We start from the raw sequence: 19,447 nt of genomic DNA, 5'->3' as shown, positions 1-19,447 counted from the left end.
ATCAAACACCATCAAAGTTGTGAAACTCAGAAGAGTATAAACAAGTCTCTTGAAAAAAACAATGAGGAGAATTTGGAACGAGTGTAAACGTCGAGTTTAGCTATTTAAGGAAAATATGAAAACCAATGCTAAACTACAGAGAATCGAAGTCGGTGCTCGCAGTTGCGTGAAAATAAAAGCAAGAAGACACCTGAATTTCAGTCATTGTTTTCCATGATGACAATTCGAAAGGTCTGATAAATCTGTCGAAACTTTCAAACGTATGTCACAGCTATTTCTGAACGTTGCAGAATATAGATTTATTTTTAAATCAACCAAAAAACTAGCGAATGTCACTAAAAAGCCAGCTCGTGAGAGTAGTTGTTAAGTCAAAACACTCCTCAATATGTCATGGTTTTCGTTCACTGAAAAGACGTCAACACAAGGAACACGCAAACTTTGGCGCGGCGACAGCGAGAAATATAGCGATGCTCTTATGCAATTAACGACACTGAGAAAAAAACTGAAGGGCGATAAAGAGTATGGGAGTTTTAAAGAAGGGACAGAGACTATCTTCAGCTAGGACTACTTGATTAAAGCTAATAAAAAGCAAAGCTTTCAAAAAAGTGTGAAAAAAGAAGAAACATCGCAGAAGCCCCGATTAGAAGGTAGACGAGAGCTTGTTCGAAGAAAAAGAAGAACTTTCATAAACGTAGTCAACCGTTTAGCGCGCTAATTAGCGAAATTCCCACCAAATCTCCAAGAACACCCTGTTTTTGGCGCTGCGCCCAAAACAAACTTTGAAAAGGCAAGAGAGTGTGTAATTTTGAGAGACGAAGAGATGTTCTGGTGCAAACACCGCAACGATGTAGGAAACTATACGCGAAACTGCACTTGCGCGGAGTATTTTCCCCATTTTTGCTTTAATTTTATATTTTTTCATGTATACTTAAGGCTTAAGCCAATATTATTTAGAAGAACTCAAAAAAATAAACTTCAAAATACAACCCAGTATTGCAGGTAATACATTCCTTCAAAGGAATATAAATAAGATCGACGCAGATGTCAAGCAGCATCAGCCCTACAAATTAGAACAAAAAATGTGGCGATTTGCTATTTATACACCAAAAACAACGTTAGTTTAAGCTTTTATAGAATTAAACTATTGTGGATAATTTCAGAATACTCAGTAAAACATGCTTGAAAACAATCCGACAAGCTTTAAAACACACGGACGGGAGAACAGATTACTTTAGATTGTAAGTTTCGTGCATTTAGTTGATCTGAAACAAATCCTTGCTCCAGTTTAAGCAATGATGCAGCAGCTTCCATTCGAGCTGATAAAGATCAACCTATTCGTGATGTGTGAGTTAGTTGTGACTAATTCGCTATGAACTGGAAATTTTTACAGGTTCTCTCTCGATGACTTTGGCCTCCTTACGAACAAGAGATCCTCATCGATAGAATCAATGAGCTCAACGGGCGACACTTTTTTGGAACACCTCTTCCGTAACGACACACTTAACACTTTTTCGAATGTTCAAATTCCAACAACAATGTCATCTCGTGAACTAGCTGTATCAAACGAGATTCTGGGGTACGACTATGTCTCCGAGTTATTGTCAGAAGGAGCTATACCAGAAGAAATCGCTGAAAACCTAGCAATGGAGCCAACTCCTTCCGAAGCCGAGCTCCCACACTCCTTTTCTGATTCTTCAATGTATCACGACGACCAGGAACCAAGTACATCTGGATTGGAGACTACATCTCTCCCTTTCTTAATACCGAATATTGACGATCCACCAACAGGAGACAAAACAGATACTAGGAAAATTATGTCAGAGAAGTTACGAAGAGAAAGGAAATTGAATTTGTCCACTACTGCCCCATTAGAATCATCAGATGAGATGTCAACACATCTTTTCCACGTTCCAGTAAATTCTGGGATTCAAAGTGTTGGTGAAATGCTTTTTCCCGATTCTATCCCTTTGGAATCCTATACAAGTCAGTGGAAAGAAGGGGAAAATTTCGCAATTACCATGCAACTTCCAAAACCCTCCAGTAGCACTGATTACCCTATCGAATTCTCTCTAGACGTTTTGGAAGGAATAATGACAGAAGGATCAATGCTCGAGCTTCAAAAAGAGTTAAACGCTGTCGGAGTTTGGCCAGAATGGATATTTACTGGAGATCGCAGATTAGTTTCAAGAACCAACACGATTCTACGATTTGTCGTAGAGAACAGCATAGATTATAAGGAAGCAGAAGAAATAATCAAAAACTTGTAAGTGCAAAACATTTGTTTTTATATTCTAATTTACAAAAAATTGTAGCTCATCATCTCATATGAAGGCTGTTATTCCTGATGATATCATTCTTCATCTTACTACCAAAACCGTAGATTCATCTTTTAAAATCGAAGAAGTTCTCAATCAACTTGAGAGGTTCACAACTATTGCGATGACTCGTGAACTACGTCCCAACCACTCACTTGTGGAAGAACGTTTGGTAGATCTGTACAATACGTCCATAAAGAAGTTCCCAAAAGATGCAGCTACCCTGTTCAGTCTCTGTTCCAAGTTAAATTTGGATCGATCTGCTGACATTTTTATGAAATGTTACGGAGAGACCCAAGCCGACAATAACAACTTCTTGAAAAGTTTTGGAGAGTGGAAGAAACTTTCCATAAAGTATGGAACTCGGCAAGGCATTGAAAGTTATTGGAATGCTGCGTTGAACTGTGAAGGTCCTATAGAGAAGCGTGTTGAAGCTCTTCTTGTGCACTCTGGAAAAACCGAGCATCCGTTTTCAACAGTGGCGCGAATGATTTGCTCATTCGTAAAACTTAATAAACTGGAGGAAGCTCTCGAAGTATTCCGAGCAGTTTCTGTCTCTGGAAAACATTTCAAAGAACCACTCGCCTCGTTTGTAGAAAAGGTAAAAATAATATCAATAATGTTCAAACAGAACAATAAAAATTTCAGAAGGATCTGGGATCTATTGAACGGTTAGCAACCCTCATTGAGAGAGGTATGATTGCCGAGAAACGACGAGGCAGTCGCCTGCAAGCAACGAACAAAACCGATGTGGAGTGCGAGGTGAGTTATGCATTGTGTAGTTTCGGGGGTTGTGGCGGCGACCGTGAGGAGGAGTGTGCGGGTTCGACCTCTCTCTTGGTTTTCGCCGTTGCCAAAGCAGTCGTTCAGTGGCGCAAGCGATTTCTTCGTGCGTTTGTGCCTAATCTTTGACTGCGAGAGTATTGTTGTCATAGTCAAGCGGTCCGCTATCGGTGTAGCATTCTGTTCAAGATTTGACTCATATTTTATTTTTTCAGAAGAAACACTCACTCAGTGATGGTGTTCATGCTGTGTTAGCGAAATTTTATGGAGTTGGTGGCCAGAAGAAGAAGAAGTTTGTCGATAGCAAATTGAAAAAGAAAATCCATCGTGTTGATGAAGAACAACTTCATGATTTGTGCAAATCTCTTCAAAAAGCCTGGATTCAATGTGCCAATAATAAAGACTCTGTCGACCGTCTTGTAGGATGGTGCCAATCAAATCGTATTGAAATTGATGAAAAGGTTCAGAAGAAGATTTCCTTGTTCTATAAATAGTTTTTGTTTAGGTAGTTTTTTAGATTTATAGTTTTTTCTCCTTCTCGTTGTCGTTTTCACATCCCTATTCTTGTTTTACTTGTTTTTCTGTGCCTTCGCTCACTTTTGTGTAATTTCCCGATCATTCGAATGAAACGATGTGTTCTTTAATATAAATTTAAAATCCTCTGCGTATTTTCGCTATGTATCTCAAAAATCAGAACGATCTATTAACTTTTTTTTATCCAGATGCTGGGCTTGGGTAGAAACGGACTTCGGACTCTTGCTGGTCGACGAGGACTGTCATCTGCTGTTGCGCAGGTGACAATATTCGAATCGCACTTTTTTGCAATTTATGATTCAGACTTCTAACTCCACCGCCACGCCTCCGCCGCAACAACATCAACAACAAAGACAAAATGGAGATAAACGCAAGGATTTTGTTAATAGAACAAGTCGACCATTTGCTTCAGCTACATCTGCAGAGCAAATCAAATTGCAAAAGAAATATCAAGAAAACCTGGAGAGTAGCAAGTTGGAATCACTTCATGATGCTGTTGAATAGTGAGATATAATTCCGTTTTTTCTGAAATAATATCAAATTTTCCAGTATCGAATGGCGTGGAACTGTATTTCCACAAACTGTCGACAAAATCATTGGACTTCTTGAACGATCAGCTAATCTTTCTTCTCTCTCCGATCGCCAGTTAGCAGTTCTTCTTTCAATTTTTGGTGCAACATGTGACACACTCTCACGTTCGCTTCGTGCACAGAATCTTGAAAAGGTCGAGAAAATTCTTCGTGAAAAGGGAGTTGTAATGGGATTACTCTCACGCAATCAACTCATCGAAGCGAAGGTTGATAATCGGAGTCGAGTGGACGCAGTTGAAGAATTAGGAAAATTTGAGGAATCCGGTGTTGAATTGGATTCGAAGTCATATGCACTTCTTTGCGAGGTGTATGCAAAACAAGCTAACCCAAAAGCTATCACAGATATCATTGCTCATATGAAAGCCAATGGAATTTCTCTAACGGAAGATCATGTGGCTCAACTAATCTATTCAGTAGCAAGAGGTGGTAGTTACGATCAAGTTGGAAGAGTAGTGGACACCTTCTCCTCTTCAATGAATGTTGTCCGATTGAGGTGTGCCGCCGCCAGAGCAATTGCTGAACGCGAGAAAAGTGAACCAGGAAGAGGAGGTTTCGAAGTTACTGAAATGCTGAGAGCCATCCCAACGACTGCAAAATTGCATTCGTTTGAGAATAACATTTACGTTGTCAATGTGTTGATGGATCTCATTGAAAACGGACAATTCGATGCTTTCAATCTGCTCTCATCTTACCTGATTATCGCTGAATCTGGCACAACTCTAGGAGAAAATAGTCTTAACACAACGGTAGTCGCTCGTTCCAAAAGTCTTCTGAGTGAAGGAAGTGTAGAAGAAGCAATGGCATTGTACTCTTGTGTTCATCCGTCGTATGCTAATGAGTAAGCTCTCACTCTTTAAAAATCCATATTCTTAATTTTTCAGCTTCTTTGTTCAAAAGTTGAAAAATACACTGGAGAACAATTTGAAATCAATCACGACTACCAGTGCTCTGGAAGATTATTTCAAAGTAATCACTCTAGCCGAAAACAGAGGGATGGTCTCATCTGCTAACGAATTTCTTCTCACTTATTGCTCTAAAAATACAATTCCTCTCTTCGCAGAAGTTTTTGATCACGTTCAACAGTCTGGAGACCTTCGAACAATTCTTGGACAAAATCCAGAGATTAAGAAAGCACTCGGACGCCAATTAGCTCAACACTTGATAAAGACTGTATCACCTGCGGAACAAGCTGCTCTTCTGGCAAAAATCGCCACAGTTATGTTCGCACCATCCGCAAAAGAAGCACCAGCCGATACTCGTGATTTTTATCGAATCATGTACAAAGTTGTTGGAAAAGGTAAAATCGTTTTTCTTTAAAAGATTAGAACAGCCACTTTTCATATTTCAGATGTTAAACTGGTTCTCCCGGCTCTTGATCTGATGAAAAATACTGTTTGGTATGAGAAACGCGAGTTCGGAACTGCTATTGTTCACCAACTTCTCTACTCTGATCGAGACGATCATTTAGCTGCTGAGAAAATACGCATTCTCGTAGAGTCCAACAAACTTGGTCAACTCAATTGTTACCGTCTTCATGATAAATTAACCAAGTTTATGATGGCTGACAAAGAAAAACGAGTAAATTTGGTTGCAAAAGTTCTTGCTCTCGATTTTCCACCAGACGCTACTTCAAAAATTCCTGTGAAATTCGGGGGTCGAAATTTGATCAAATTTATGTCAAATGAAATAATTTCAACCGAAATCGCCGCTAAGTTGGTTCAATTTTTGGAAGAAGATCCACGCGTTCAGTTGACAAATGAGGAACTTAAAGAAGCCAATGTCGTTCTCAAGTCATGCCCAGAAAAACTGGATTTACTTGGAAAATTACGAAAGAGTGCAACGATGCAAAGATGGAGATCCAGTGACATCAACGAATTACTGAAAGAACTTTCGAACTTCACATCTGAAACAAAAGAAGCCGTCAAATCCACGTTGAAACGAGTTATTCTTCAGAAAGTTATCAAAGAATCGTCCGATGATCTCGACCAATTAGTCAACATTTTGGAGCACGTCGTTGAATGGAGAAAAGAAGAAAAGTTTCCTGATTTTCTGAAAGCTCTGTCCAGAACTCTTGAAAATCACGCTCTATCAAAAGCAATATCTGCGAACAACATGGTTCTAGCTGATCGAATTTGGCAAATGAGATCTGGACATCCAGCAGTAGATGTTCTACTTTCTTATGCTTCTCGCCTTTTCGTGAACGGACAAGTGGAACGAGCCGATGAAGTTTGTGAAGAGTTGAGAAAAAGTTCTCAAATTATTAGACCACAAATTCTTGAAAAGATGGGAAGACGATTGAAGGGCGCTGATCCTTCCAAGATGAACGAGTTAGCCACTTATCTTCAAAATAGTTTCAATTTGAAATCAAAGGATGCGAGACGAGTTGTATTGCAAGCAAAGACTGATCAGTTGAATCAACTAATTGAGACGTAAGCCGGTGGTTTCAATTTTGAAAATATAATTTATTCTTCCAGAAACGATTTACCGGGAGCTCTCAGAATGGCGATCGAGGAGACAAATTCTAGTAAACGTGCATTCGGGCAAGTGCCAATCATGATTGAAGCAATAAAACGAAATGATAAGCAAACCTTGGAGAGCGTGTATACAATGGTTCGCTCCGCCCATAACGTTGACATGGCTAACGTGAATCTTGCTTATGCACTTATCCATTCAGACAATGTGAATCGAGCACGTAGTTTGGTAGAGCGTCAAAATCTCAACATCGAAAGTTCTGTTCTACAATACTTTACGACTTTGGCCTCTGCATCCGAAAATCCAAAGCTGCTAAGAGATCTTTTCATTGTTTTCAACGGCCGTGCTTCAACGTTGGATCTGAATTATTTATTGGAACTAGCTACTAAGAAACTATGTAAGTTATCATCATAATACTTGCTTATCCGGTGAAAACATGTGTTTTTTTCAGGGAGCAGTAACGACATCGAATCGCTGATGAAGCTTTCTCATGAAATCGAAACGACATCATTCCCTCTTCAAAACAAACTTCGTACATTCTTTGACGATCTTAAGGAGAAACACTCATCTTCTTCTCGAGAATTTGTCGATTTTGACTGAGCAATACAGTTGTCGAAAAAATCTGAAAACGGGCAGCAATTTGATAATGGTCGAGAAAGAATTGATAAGATATTAAATTAAAAATTGTTTTTTTTTCTATTTGTTTCTTTTTAAGTAGGATAGCAGTGATAGATTTCAGATTTGTTTTTCTTTCTTGTTTTCTCGGAATTTGTTCGTTTTTTACATAAAAATTTCAATAAATTAATCGTGATAATAATAAAAAATTATCGTGTCTAGGTAATCCTATGATTTGGGATGTAATACATTCAGGCTTCTTGAAATAATCATTTCAACAATTGTGTCAGTTTCAGAATGTTTCGTAGTGTTGCAATAGCAAGAATAGCAAAACGAGCATTCGATAGTGCAGCAGAAAGGAGAGATGTGAGCAAAACAAATAACCGAGCTCTAAAAAAGTTCTTTAAAAATCCGAAATTCAGACAGTTGCGGGAATTCAAAGCATCATTCGAAACAGTTTGACAGAATTTGATAAGGGCGTCGAAGAGTACAGAGTTTTTCGGTTAGTGTTTTGTATTGAATTTGCAAAAAAAATATTCCTTCATTTATCTTCAGTGAAACTCACGATACACCTGATTGGGGAGTTGTTCGAATGAGTAGCATTGCAATGGCTCATCGCCGTTTCGAAGAAGCAGAACTCTTTTTGAAACAACAAATGGAAGAATATGGAGGAGCTGTCAGGCGGCAAGGTAATTCAGAAATTAGTAATATGAATTTTCATTCGATGAGAAGATTTCATTGCTGATGTATCTGAACTGAAAAAGCTACGATTCGATTTTTAGCACGAAATGTGGATGTTAGTGATGAACAAATATGTGCATCAATCGAACGAGTGCTTCGGAAAGACGAGTCAGGAGAGTCTGCATTAAAGTTTTTCGATTTCCTCAAGAAATACAAATTCTGTACGACTCGAGATGTTTTTGTTCGTGTTCTTGTTGAGTTTACTGTCAAAAAGTAAGGTTATTCATTATACTGGTTCACCCACTGTTTTCTTATTAGACATGGCTGGAAACAAGGGCTCGAACGCCTTCAAGACTTAATTAAAGACGACAAACGAGCCAAAAATATGAAAATGAGTATATTTTTGATTCTGGAAGATGCCTGGAGAGCTAAAGAATCTGAACACGGTTAGTTTCTGTAGTGATGACGACGAATATTTCAATGTTTGCAGCAGAATTTTTGATTTCAAAAATAGAAAGCTTGAAGCCGTCAACTCTACGTTCTATCCAACTTTTCATCAGATTCAATGAGTTATCACTTATCGAAGCGGCGGATTATTGCAAGGTGATTTCGAATGATTGTACGTCACTTATGTTCATTGTTATTTGTTCCAGAGAAATTCAATTTCACTCAGTCACGAAGAAGTCACGTTTTTTGTAGAAATGGCTGGGAAACTAAAATATGTAAGATCTCTTTCATTCAATGTTTCCTTCGAGTGAAATATTTCAGCCAATGCCACTTCTACGACTATTAGAAGTGAATCAGTTTATACCGATTCCCAGAACAAGTTTCTTTTTGATTTTCGATGAGCTTATCAAGTTGGCAGGTAAAACATCTAGAACCAAATCTTTTGTATAATACACAATAATTACAGGAAAGTCTGGAAAAGCTGAAAACTTGGAAGAAATGATGTGGAAAGTGAAAAAGAACCGAGATGTTAGCGAAGTGGAGAAGACGATTTTATACGGGAAAATCCGACATTTTTACAAGTGTTTGAATGTAAAAGCACCCGAAAAATTGTATATTTTGATGAGTCTTGATGATAATCAGTGATTTTTTGTTTAGATTTGTTTGTTGTTTTTGGTATTTATTTAGTTTATTATTGTTATAAAAATTCCAAATTTCAACATTCGCAACTACTTCAAACTTGTAACAATACAACAAAAAACCGCTCGTACTAGTCGACCATCGGCCTTTCAATAATGATGATCTCGATACAGTTCGAGAAATAGTATGGAGAATGAAGAGACACGAGAGACATCCGATTACCGTATAGGGCGGGGAGAGATGATTCAGAATTCGAGTGTAGAACAATTTGAAATAATAATGGTAGATACATACCAATATATATGTGTGGTTGTTCATTCGTCACCGTTGCAGTGGTCGTCATGCTCGGCGTTACGACAGTTCTCATCACCTCTCTTATTCTTGTTTCCAGAGTTGCCACGTTTCGAGATCAGTCTGTTGCAGTGCAAGGTAACGAAATGAGAATGATTAAGAACTTGGCTGATAACGTAACTTTTATAGTTTAGAGAAAACTTGAATTGCCAAAAACTCTTCCAGCAAACATTCAATTGTTTTTATTCTAGGAATCCTAGTCTGTGGCACTGAACCAGCTGCAAATGTTCGTATAAAACTTTGGGATGAAGATTCAGGCCCAGATCCAGATGATCTCTTAGATCAGGGTTATTCCACAAAAAACGGAAGTTTCTTTTTGACCGGTTGGACTACGGAAACAACACCAATCGATCCAGTGTTCAAGATTTATCACGATTGTAATGATGAAAGATTGGTGAGTTTTCTAGAGGAAGTTTCTGGAACTCTTGTTTTTAATGTAAACTTGTTTGGAGTTCATTTCAAAAAACAATCGTCATCCACATATTTTAATTGTTGTTTTTTCTAGCCAACCCATCGAAAAGTAAAGTTCACAATCCCCGATAAATACATAACTGCTGGTCGCGTGAGTATCCTCTCTCTCTTTTCAAATGTTTATCTTCATGTCTATTAATTTCCAGTTTCCAAACATAACAATGGATGCAGGAGTAATTCAATTGGAGTTTGAATTCATGAAAGAGGAACGTGTACTTATCATTGATTAGCTTTCGAATAACTACTTGTAAAATGTATATATTTTCTTCTTCTTTCAAATAAAAATATTTATTCAAAAAGAAGCTATTACTGTCTCTTTCTATCCTCCTCCTCCAATTTCCTCCTAATGGATTCTGGCATTTCAGCTGGTGGAGGTCTTGGGATACCCATCAAAACTTTCCACCCGTCATATATAAACCATTGCATTGCTGTGATTGTTCCAATCATGATTATTCTTGCTCCAAGTCCCGCCCACATTCCTTTCCAGCCTAATCGCTTCGCAGCACTTGTAAGCGTTGCATTTGGGTCTTGATTGAGTTGAGAGACCAAAACATCTGGGGGATGAGATGCAACGGCGCAGAGAATACCTGCAAAAGGTATCGATACTTTTACTTATCCGTGATGACGTACCTGCTAAATATCCAGCTGAGAAAGTGACCAATAACTGTTCAGTTTTCGTGCATTCTGCCCTTGGCTTCGGAACAACATGCTTATACATCAACTCCATTATTCTCTCAAAACACACAAACTTTACAGTTGTATATGGAATCTGTCGAGTCCACAACGGAGGTAATCCCTTGAAAAATCCGTACATTCCTTCCTTCTTGTAAATCATCGGCATACATTCTCTCATTGTTTTCGGCGCTGTCGATGATGTTTGCATTCGGACTTTCACAGCTTCGAAGGGAGCAAGGAAGAAATCGGCAAAGAATTCAGCTGATGAGGCAGCAGCTAGATATATCCAGGAACGATACGTATATGCATTTTCCTAAGAAGAGATTATTTTGATCAAATGAAATATAAATGAAGCTCACTTCACTCAACATACTCCCATAGACATTCTTGAAAACTTCATAGTACCCGAACTTCCCAAACCCTTGAGCAGAGTATCCAATTGTAGTTGGAGCCCATGCTCTGGCGAGTCCTGAAAAGACTATTTCAGAATCTGAAACTCAAAACTTCTCCTACCTCTGAAACCATCCTCTGCCACGGCAACTCTAAATCCTTGTACAACTCCTGTGTACTTGATCGGATCGACTTGCATTCTACACTTGACAATATCCAGTGGAGTGATTATAAGATGAGTGAATCCGCAACAAATCGAACCACCCATTCCACAGAACACGTAGAATTTGGGACTTCCAAAAGGAACGAGTCCAGATGAATTGGGAGACGGAGAAGCTTTTGGAGGGAATACAGCAGAAGATGAGGTGGGTGAGAAGAGTGCATTCTTCATAAGATCCAGAAATGGTCCCATGTTTCTGAAGGGAGAATTCTAGATTCGGATGATAGAAAACCTCACTTTTCGTTAGTAAAATCTAATAGAAACCGAGTAGAAGAAGATGGCAAAATGAAACTTTTCTTATTCAAAACCGATTTTTTCTTCAAGAAGTGCACCATACAATTCCACGTTTCGACCAGATGACGTGTAATAAAAACGTGAAAATAATAATTATTATTTTACTGCCTCAAGTCTTTAAATATTGCAAGTCATCAGTAAAATTTCAATCTGAATCCAAAAGAGATCCATTCCCAAAATAATTTTTATTGAATCACGAAGAAAGAAATGAACACAGATGGGGGGATTTAAACGATATCGTCGTCGGTCATGTAGTTCTTGACCATATAAGTGAACTCGTCATAGTCAATGACTCCGTTTCCATCAACATCAGCCTCGTTGAAAATCTCGTCGATGATCTGATTGTCGGTTATGTCTCCCAGCTCACGAAGAATGTAGCGGAAGTCTTTCTTCGAGATTCCACCGTTCTCCGACTGAAAGTATGAACTTAAGTTAGATGTAAAGGAAATTAAAAGCTTACGCGATCGAAAACGGTGAAGCACTCTTTGACAACCTCATTCCAGTTGCTCTTCTTCATGGTGAGTCTTCTCATAACCACGCAGAACTCGTCGAAGTCGATTTGATGGTTTCCACGTTGATCGACCTAAAAATAGAACATTAGAATTAGAACACCTTGAATATTTAAAAAAGATACATTACCTCGTCGATAATCTTGTCTAACTCGTCTCTTGTTTGCTCCAATCCCAAATTCTTGATAGCTGCCTCCAGCTCGTCAATGGCGATTGCTCCGCTTCGGTCTAAAAGAAAAGCAAGTGAAACTTGAGATGTTTTGAAAGAAGAAGAACGGAAGACCTGCGTCAAACATGTTGAAGACTTGACGATACTCCTGGAGCTCTTCTTCAGAATATCCCTCGAGCAAGTGTTGAGAAAGCAAGGGATCCGCGATTCCATGAGGAGAGTTTCCATCTCCACGATCCGAGTGAAGTTTGAGCTGAAATATTAAAAATTAGCCTCGATTTGGAGAATCAACTTGATTTTGCATTTATTATCATATTGAGTGACACCAGAGTTCTTTCTGTAGATCCCCCGATCTGCATTATCTCTAATAATCTCTCTGGAATTATCAACTTCCATCCGTATATGTTTCTCGAGATTAGAGAAAACTGCCAAATGTATTTTGGTAATTTGTTCCCGTTTTTCATAACTGGCTTCACTTTGTTATGGCACCCAAACACCACAAATTCAGAGAACCAGGTGAAAAACTAATTGTTGCCTTGGTGATTTTAAATTCGTCATTCACCGCCGAATCAACAGAAAACACGAATTCGGGTTGTGATATACTTTCTCGAAAACTGAGAAGATTTTAGCATGAAATAACAGAGATTAATTCGAATTTTCAGTTCTAGGCATAGGAATTCGAGAATGAACACTCGAATTCAAAAAAATTTAGTTAGAAACACTCTTGCTCAATCCTGTATGATTACTGTATCTAATCGAATCTCACCAATTTAGTGGAATCTCGTATCGAGAGCATGAAAACATGCATATTTTTGGATTTCAGTTTTCCAGGCGACAGTTTGATTTCGATTAATAAGAGGAGCAGTGAAATGAAATGGAGAACTGCGAGCAGGAAAGAATAGAAATGAAGAAGGAGAGAGAAAGGGGAGAAAGTCTGTTTCTCTCTTTTCTCCTTTTCTTGAATAGAGCTGCTCCACCTTCTAGACTCTCTTCTCACTTCTTATGTCAAACTTTTCAGTCCCTTCCGCGTCTTTTCTTCATTCCAGACATAGAGAAGTGGAAGTTATATAAAGAAATTTGAGAGAAAGAGAAGACATAAAGTTCGACTTAACAGGTTAAGAAGATGAAGTCATGGAATCCCCTCTTATGGATGCATTTGAAATGAGAAGAGGACGATTGGAAGGACGAGTTGGCACGTAGCAGATAGAAGTGACACACTTGGAGAGATGTTCTTTCCGGAAGTGTCTTCTCTTGCAGAACCATTTATTTCTATTGGAATATCCAGTTAGACATACTTTTCATGCTTTTGAAAGATTGATGTTATAAGACGATTGAAAAAAAACAGTGCTAGCGAGTTTTCACAGTACTATGTAAACTTGTAGCGCTATGTATAATCTCTGCCAATTATCAGCTATACTCATGCTTTTACTCTTGACTTATAACAAAAGAAAATGATAGCGAGTCATAAGACTGAACACTCTTCTGAAACTAACAAATCACGGTAACCAATTGGAACAATTTTGACAGCTTTCCCATTTCAAAAAATCCAAAAGCGACGGCTACTAGGCGATTCACATAAAACGGACATGTGGTTTTCCATGACTACATTGAATGCATCGCTTTTCTCAACGCAATCGTAATACAGGAGACTCTGAAAGAGATCTAATGACGAGTGGCTGTTTTACTATAGGAAAAATCAAGTTGCGTACTCTGACATGTACTATTTGATACCATAACTGCGTTTTTTGAAACGGAGCAATTTCAAGTTTAACTCAAAACTATTCTCTGTAATAAATGGATAGAGCTTCAGATGGCCAGATCTTGAATTTACTTTCAATTCAAACAAATTCCTTTTTGAATAAACTGTGACCTAGAACCACTACTATTTCCCTAATAGAATTCGCTAAGTTGAACAAAACAGGAGAGAAAACCTTCAGTCTTTTTTTCCATTCTCAGGCTTCTCAATTTCAGACTCATACCTTTGGAACCAACAACTGATTGTCAGTACTTCTATTTGTGCACACAAACTCCAGATTCATGATGAAACGGATTCGTAGAGAGGATGTTGTATGAAAAACAAAGGGAAAAAAGAGAAACGAATGTGTAGAATGAAGGGTGACTGAAGGGACTCTCTCTCCCCGAATATGAGTCTTTCGTCGCCGTCGTCACACTCCACAACGACGATGAATTACAAATTGACAAGTGTCAGAAAAGTGGAAACACACAAAGCTCCGCGGCGATGACGGCGTGGCAACAAAAATGAAACATATGTTGGGAAAAGAAAAGAATGAAATTGCTTGGAGACCATAAAACAAGAGAACCAATCAGATAATGGACATACCTTACGAAAAGAATTCTGATTCAGAAGTCCTCTTGGTGATGTGAAACAACCGTTGGCTACCATTGAAGAAACAAAAAATATTCGCTCTCACCAAATCAATTCTTCTTTTTAAACGAGAATGGAATAGCAGTGAAAAAAGTGTGTGAGATTGGGAGAGAAAAGAGGTTAGTCACGTCTTCTCAAGAGAAAAATTCTTGCGGAAGAGAGAAAATGAGCACAAAGGTATACGCAGACAAAAGTATAACCATGGACGACGGAGGATTCGTGGGAGAAAGAGAGAGAGAGTGGATACGGGTTTAGCCACAGAATTAACCGGAAGGTGTACTTTGTTCAATTAGGTTCTCTTGTCGAAACGGAGAGTTTTTTTAAACAACTTTTTAGAGCCACAGCTGGTAGTAGTTAGACAATTTTTAGTAAGAACATGTCTTTTCTTGTTTTCTCTTGCCAAAAACTATTACCCGTATGTTCTTAAAGACAATATGAGGCAACTGCACAACGTTTTTATTCTGAACGTTCTGTCAATTTCCACAATAAAATTGATGAGGAAACACTCGAGGAGTTTTTCAGTGGGGCCAACAGTAAAATGACATTTTCAAAAAACTGAAAACCTATTTTTTTGAAATCTCATTGTTTAAAGTTCTATTAGTTTCTCAATTCATCATTCATGTTCCCAGAAAATCAAACTTTTTACACAAAGAATTCACAATTTGGCTAACCATTTACCGTAATCATAGTTGAAAGTTCAATTTCTCACTGGTGTTCTCACGTAGATCTGCACAAGTTCTCTTGAAAAAACGAGACCTGACAATCACACAATGAAATTTTTAGGTTTATTTTGAACAGAAAAAATCCAAAAAAAAACATTCCTTAAGAGCACGTTTATTAGCATGATAGCCATGATTCTACATATCTCTTTACAATTCCGTTTTAACCTTCGAGCTTCTCCTCCAACCATTCCCACCCGGTCATATTGAGATCCAAAAAACTTACTTCTTCTATCATAAAATGAGAAAGTCTTCTTCGAACATTGGGCATTCGGATGTTGAGTCTCGACTCGAGAGGCATCTTTTCTCTTTCGAATAAAGAAAAGAAGTTATGATTATGATGATGTCGTTGAGAACTATGAGAAGAGACACCACAGAAATAGAAACAGCTGGGGTGGGTGGATTAGTTCGGAGAAGAAGAAGAGGAGGAGGAGTGGGACCTTCTTTTTGGAGAAGAAGAAGAAGAGACAAGGACCAGAAGCCGGCAGTAATTCGATTATCACCCAGAAGCCGTTGGTTGGTTCCCTCCAAAAAATAGAATAGTGTAAGTTTCAAAAAGACACAGAGACAATGACGAATATATATTGTTGGTTGTGTTTTTTGTGAAGCTGTTTCTTCTGGAAAGAGTGGAGGACAGAAAGGATGCCAATTTTCTCGAAGAGACAATGTATGTATGACGAGGCGAGCGAAAAAGCTGAAGAAAAATAATAATAGAGTGAAGGAGAGCTATTTCTTCTTTCTGGGACCCAACTGGTTGCTACGGAGAGGGTAATTTGAACTGGTTGTGCTTTTTGGAGAATTAAACGAGAAACGAGACGCAACCATAAATATTAGAAAAGTTTTACGAAACGAATTGGAAAATAAAGGACAAATGTCTGGGTTCGGAAGATCGGTTTGAAAATTGTGATTTCTGAAATCGCTGGGAAACTATGGAATTCATGAATTCTTCTCATTCATTCGAATAGTAATTTAATAAAAACCAGATTTATGTTTTTAAACTCCATTTCCTTAGAGTAAATGTTCAGTCTCGAAAGAACGAATGAAATCAATTTTTCTCAATATAATTTCTTTCTATTTTCCATAAAGTATGTCTATGATTGCTGAATGGTTACTAAATGAAATTCCATGGAAAACTGAAAAGTTCCAACTTTTTTTTTCATTGAGAACAAGGAATCTAAATGCTGAAAAAACTAGATGATTTAGATGAAAACTATGAGAAAACTAAAGATAAAAGAAGAATTAGGAGGATCAGCTCAAAAGATCTTCTTCTTCTTCTGATGGATGAATGAATTATTCATAAGTCTTTTTATATTACACTTGATGATGAGAAGAGTTTTCAAAGAAGAGGGACGCTTCGAGGAAACATCTAATTTAGAATGGAATGAATACCCACGAAAAGAGAAAGTGAGCCATGGCGGTGACCGACCTTCTTCGAATGAAAAATGGTTGGAACGTGAAGGTGTGAAATGAAATGTGGATTCAGATGAAGGTCATGTTCTCACGTAGGTGAAAAAAAGGTGTCTGAGAACTCTTCGTAAAGTTTGAAGAACTTCGCACAGCTAGGTTTGACACAGAAGTACTCGAGTATTCATGAGCATTAAAAGTGCACAATGTTCACTGTTCAAGTTGGGAGAAGTGGGGAAAAGTACACAGGAAAACATACTTTTAAAATAAAAAAAGTGTTCAAAAGGCATTCTCATGGTCCACGACACTTTGCAATTAATCATTTTCTAGCGGTTTCACAACTGTTTTTTCCATTTGCTCAGGACAATATTCTTCATTGGGAGGAACGGAAGTTTGGGCAGTTTTGAAATGTAGTTTAAATTAGTTTTTCCCGTTTGGAGAATCAGTCATATAACAGTATCACCACCATAAATGATCAAATATTTGCAATATAAACTACTCGATATCCCAACATTATTCATTTGGAAGCCCTTCACAAAACCTTGATTAAATCCTAATCCCAAGCGTATTTCTACCACACACATATGAGAAAACTCGCTTACCTTCGGCATATTTCCGTTCTTCTCTGAAAATTTCAGTTTCTCCAAAAGAATCGAATCTAAATAACAGACAGATTGGAATGGAAAGCTCTCTCTCTCAGAAAGTTTTCAACATCAAACTTCCCATTTCCATTTCAAGAAAATGGGTCAGTTGAGAGAAAGACGAAAGTCTTGGGACGCAAAAACAATGAAGAGAGAGAATAGTGAGAAGAGGAGAAATCAAGAAATTGAGAAAAAAACAAAAAAAGAAAGAAAATTTCTTTGATTCGAGAAGCACTTTTGGTCTCCCTAGACATCTGGTGTCTTTTCGCCCTCAAAACGCATTATTATCCAGTCACCATGTTTTGTCTTATTCCCGTTTTATTATTTGCCATTTTTCTAGTTCTCTGATTTTAATAACATTTTTAGAGTCTTAAAACTACAAATAAATCTAATACAAATATTTTTCTGTGTGGACAGAAAGGGCAAAAATAATACAAATCTTGTATTTTAACAAAAAGATAAATTTAGATTACTGAACTGTGTTGAAATTCCTCACACGACTGCTTCCAACTCTCATTCTAAACAATAAACGAAAAACTATGTATGATTCTCTTAAAGGAAATGTCAAAGTACTGAAAACTATAAGGTAAACCAACTGGATGACTTGTTTTTCAAACTGCTGACTAGTTTTTAAGAATTTTTTTTACCATGGATACGGTAAAAATCTTTTCACATTGAAAGCGCTTCCCTCTGAAAAGTTGGTATTTTTAAAATACGACATTCGAAAAGTTCAAATATAGTTGGTCGGAATGCGAAAGCGTGATAAATGTACTCTTCGAAACTTTGAAAGATGCCGAGAGGAATCACGTTGTCATGGTTTCAAAGTACACGGGTTTCATAGAAAAGGGTAGGAGGAGGTGAACAACTTGCTCATTAGTATCGAGAGGTTTCACACCGAAAGGCTAATTTCACAATGACAAATGAAGACGTATTCATTTCTTTCGAGAAATGCTATAAGTGTCATGGAATTCATTATGCTCATTAAGAATCATTCAAACTGAAAACTTATAGATAGTTTCGGTATTAGAGATTACATATTATCAACTTCTGAGTTTTTCCTATTGTATTACTAGCCGAAACTTGCAATAATTTTTCGTTCGTTTTTTTTATTTCTTTCCCAAATTTCCAAATTAAATTCACTCACCCGGATGGCATCAATCACATTATGATTCTTTCCAGACTTGTCTCCTTTGTATCTCAACATGAAGCTACTTCTTGAGAACGGGCGGCTAACCGTTTGTCCAACACTCAATGATAATGAGCCGCCACGTTGCGGTGTCGGGACTCCGCCCGCGGTTGTTGGAGCTGTCAAGCCCACCCCAGTGGACACACCTCCTCCGCCTCCAGCTATCACTGATGCCGTATTCGAAGAAGAAGACGACGAGTTATTATTGTTGTGGCTAAGCTTCCGGCTCTTGCTGCTCATTATGTCTTTCTGATGAACGTAGTGTAGAGGTAGTAGAGAGAAAGGAAGGGGAGAGTGAGAGACACTGGGAAATGGAAAAAGGTGATTAGGAAATGGAAATGAGATTATGTATTTGATATCTCTTTAAACGGAGTTAGAGAAAGAGATTGAGAGTGAGAAACAAGATGAACTGAAATCTGAATATTCTTATGAGATCTGGATTACCTAATCTCTTAGATGGGTTTGATGAGCTGTTCTGTTTTCTGTAATCTGTGACCACCAAGTTTTATAAATTTTTCAACAAGAGTATAGTTTTATAAATCAAGATTCTGTTCTCACATTTCTTCTCATTTTTTCTAAAGAAAAACTCAAAAAAAAACCTGATTCAAAAAACAATTTGCTTCTTCAAAAAGAAACCATCATTTTATAATTTGTCAGCTGGGAAGTTTGAATCAGTTCGGAGTTTTCAACCCAATCGAATGAACTCGGTTCAAATTAACTGAAATTGAACCTATTTTATACAAGAAGATCTAAAATTTAGTGATTCGAAGAGCAAGAATAAGGGTGAAATGTATCAGATTCTTCTCCAGAGCTATCAAAATTTTGTTTTATATTTGTGAGTTTTTGGAATTTGATATTCACGATTCTGAAAACTCTTCAAAAATAGAAAATAAAAAGACTGTAATGCAAATCTGTATAGATTCCCAAAATATTGAAAGAAGAGATCTAATACTTCT

General features: G+C 37.7%; 7 protein-coding genes across 7 annotated transcripts; 4 read left to right on the top strand and 3 right to left on the bottom strand.

Annotated features, from left to right (window-relative positions):
• Positions 1 to 1,079: 1,079 nt before the first annotated feature.
• Positions 1,080 to 7,294, top strand: GCK72_018348 (uncharacterized protein; the record flags this gene model as incomplete). Its single annotated transcript, XM_053732501.1, has 14 exons — positions 1,080 to 1,114; positions 1,161 to 1,238; positions 1,285 to 1,344; positions 1,391 to 2,263; positions 2,313 to 2,916; positions 2,964 to 3,077; positions 3,314 to 3,559; positions 3,821 to 3,892; positions 3,936 to 4,135; positions 4,182 to 5,060; positions 5,104 to 5,519; positions 5,571 to 6,651; positions 6,697 to 7,091; positions 7,146 to 7,294. 14 exons carry the CDS (start codon positions 1,080 to 1,082, stop codon positions 7,292 to 7,294), a joined length of 5,202 nt encoding a protein of 1,733 aa, XP_053581414.1.
• A 312-nt stretch (positions 7,295 to 7,606) lies between these two features.
• Positions 7,607 to 9,082, top strand: GCK72_018347 (uncharacterized protein; the record flags this gene model as incomplete). The annotated part of the gene is made up of 9 exons (XM_003114516.2): positions 7,607 to 7,675; positions 7,732 to 7,811; positions 7,865 to 7,998; positions 8,092 to 8,263; positions 8,309 to 8,436; positions 8,481 to 8,593; positions 8,644 to 8,712; positions 8,759 to 8,855; positions 8,904 to 9,082. 9 exons carry the CDS (start codon positions 7,607 to 7,609, stop codon positions 9,080 to 9,082), a joined length of 1,041 nt encoding a protein of 346 aa, XP_003114564.2.
• Positions 9,083 to 9,417: 335 nt separating this feature from the next.
• On the top strand, positions 9,418 to 10,128 carry GCK72_018346 (uncharacterized protein; the record flags this gene model as incomplete). Its single annotated transcript, XM_003114259.2, has 4 exons — positions 9,418 to 9,505; positions 9,619 to 9,821; positions 9,933 to 9,989; positions 10,045 to 10,128. 4 exons carry the CDS (start codon positions 9,418 to 9,420, stop codon positions 10,126 to 10,128), a joined length of 432 nt encoding a protein of 143 aa, XP_003114307.1.
• A 76-nt stretch (positions 10,129 to 10,204) lies between these two features.
• Positions 10,205 to 11,375, bottom strand: GCK72_018345 (uncharacterized protein; the record flags this gene model as incomplete). The annotated part of the gene is made up of 4 exons (XM_003114017.2): positions 10,205 to 10,485; positions 10,529 to 10,886; positions 10,933 to 11,042; positions 11,087 to 11,375. 4 exons carry the CDS (start codon positions 11,373 to 11,375, stop codon positions 10,205 to 10,207), a joined length of 1,038 nt encoding a protein of 345 aa, XP_003114065.2.
• Positions 11,376 to 11,704: 329 nt separating this feature from the next.
• On the bottom strand, positions 11,705 to 14,559 carry GCK72_018344 (uncharacterized protein; the record flags this gene model as incomplete). Its single annotated transcript, XM_053732500.1, has 5 exons — positions 11,705 to 11,890; positions 11,938 to 12,060; positions 12,117 to 12,214; positions 12,270 to 12,408; positions 14,497 to 14,559. 5 exons carry the CDS (start codon positions 14,557 to 14,559, stop codon positions 11,705 to 11,707), a joined length of 609 nt encoding a protein of 202 aa, XP_053581413.1.
• Positions 14,560 to 18,363: 3,804 nt separating this feature from the next.
• Positions 18,364 to 18,731, bottom strand: GCK72_018343 (uncharacterized protein; the record flags this gene model as incomplete). Its single annotated transcript, XM_053732499.1, has 2 exons — positions 18,364 to 18,384; positions 18,450 to 18,731. 2 exons carry the CDS (start codon positions 18,729 to 18,731, stop codon positions 18,364 to 18,366), a joined length of 303 nt encoding a protein of 100 aa, XP_053581412.1.
• Positions 18,508 to 18,744, top strand: GCK72_018342 (uncharacterized protein; the record flags this gene model as incomplete). Its single annotated transcript, XM_053732498.1, has 1 exon — positions 18,508 to 18,744. One exon carries the CDS (start codon positions 18,508 to 18,510, stop codon positions 18,742 to 18,744), a length of 237 nt encoding a protein of 78 aa, XP_053581411.1.
• Positions 18,745 to 19,447: the final 703 nt, after the last annotated feature.

This window comes from Caenorhabditis remanei, chromosome V (genome assembly GCF_010183535.1).
Source record: "Caenorhabditis remanei strain PX506 chromosome V, whole genome shotgun sequence".
Taxonomy (NCBI): Eukaryota; Metazoa; Nematoda; class Chromadorea; order Rhabditida; family Rhabditidae; genus Caenorhabditis; species Caenorhabditis remanei.
Note: the sequence above shows the minus strand (reverse complement) of the source record. Positions and strands in the feature narration are given on the sequence as shown.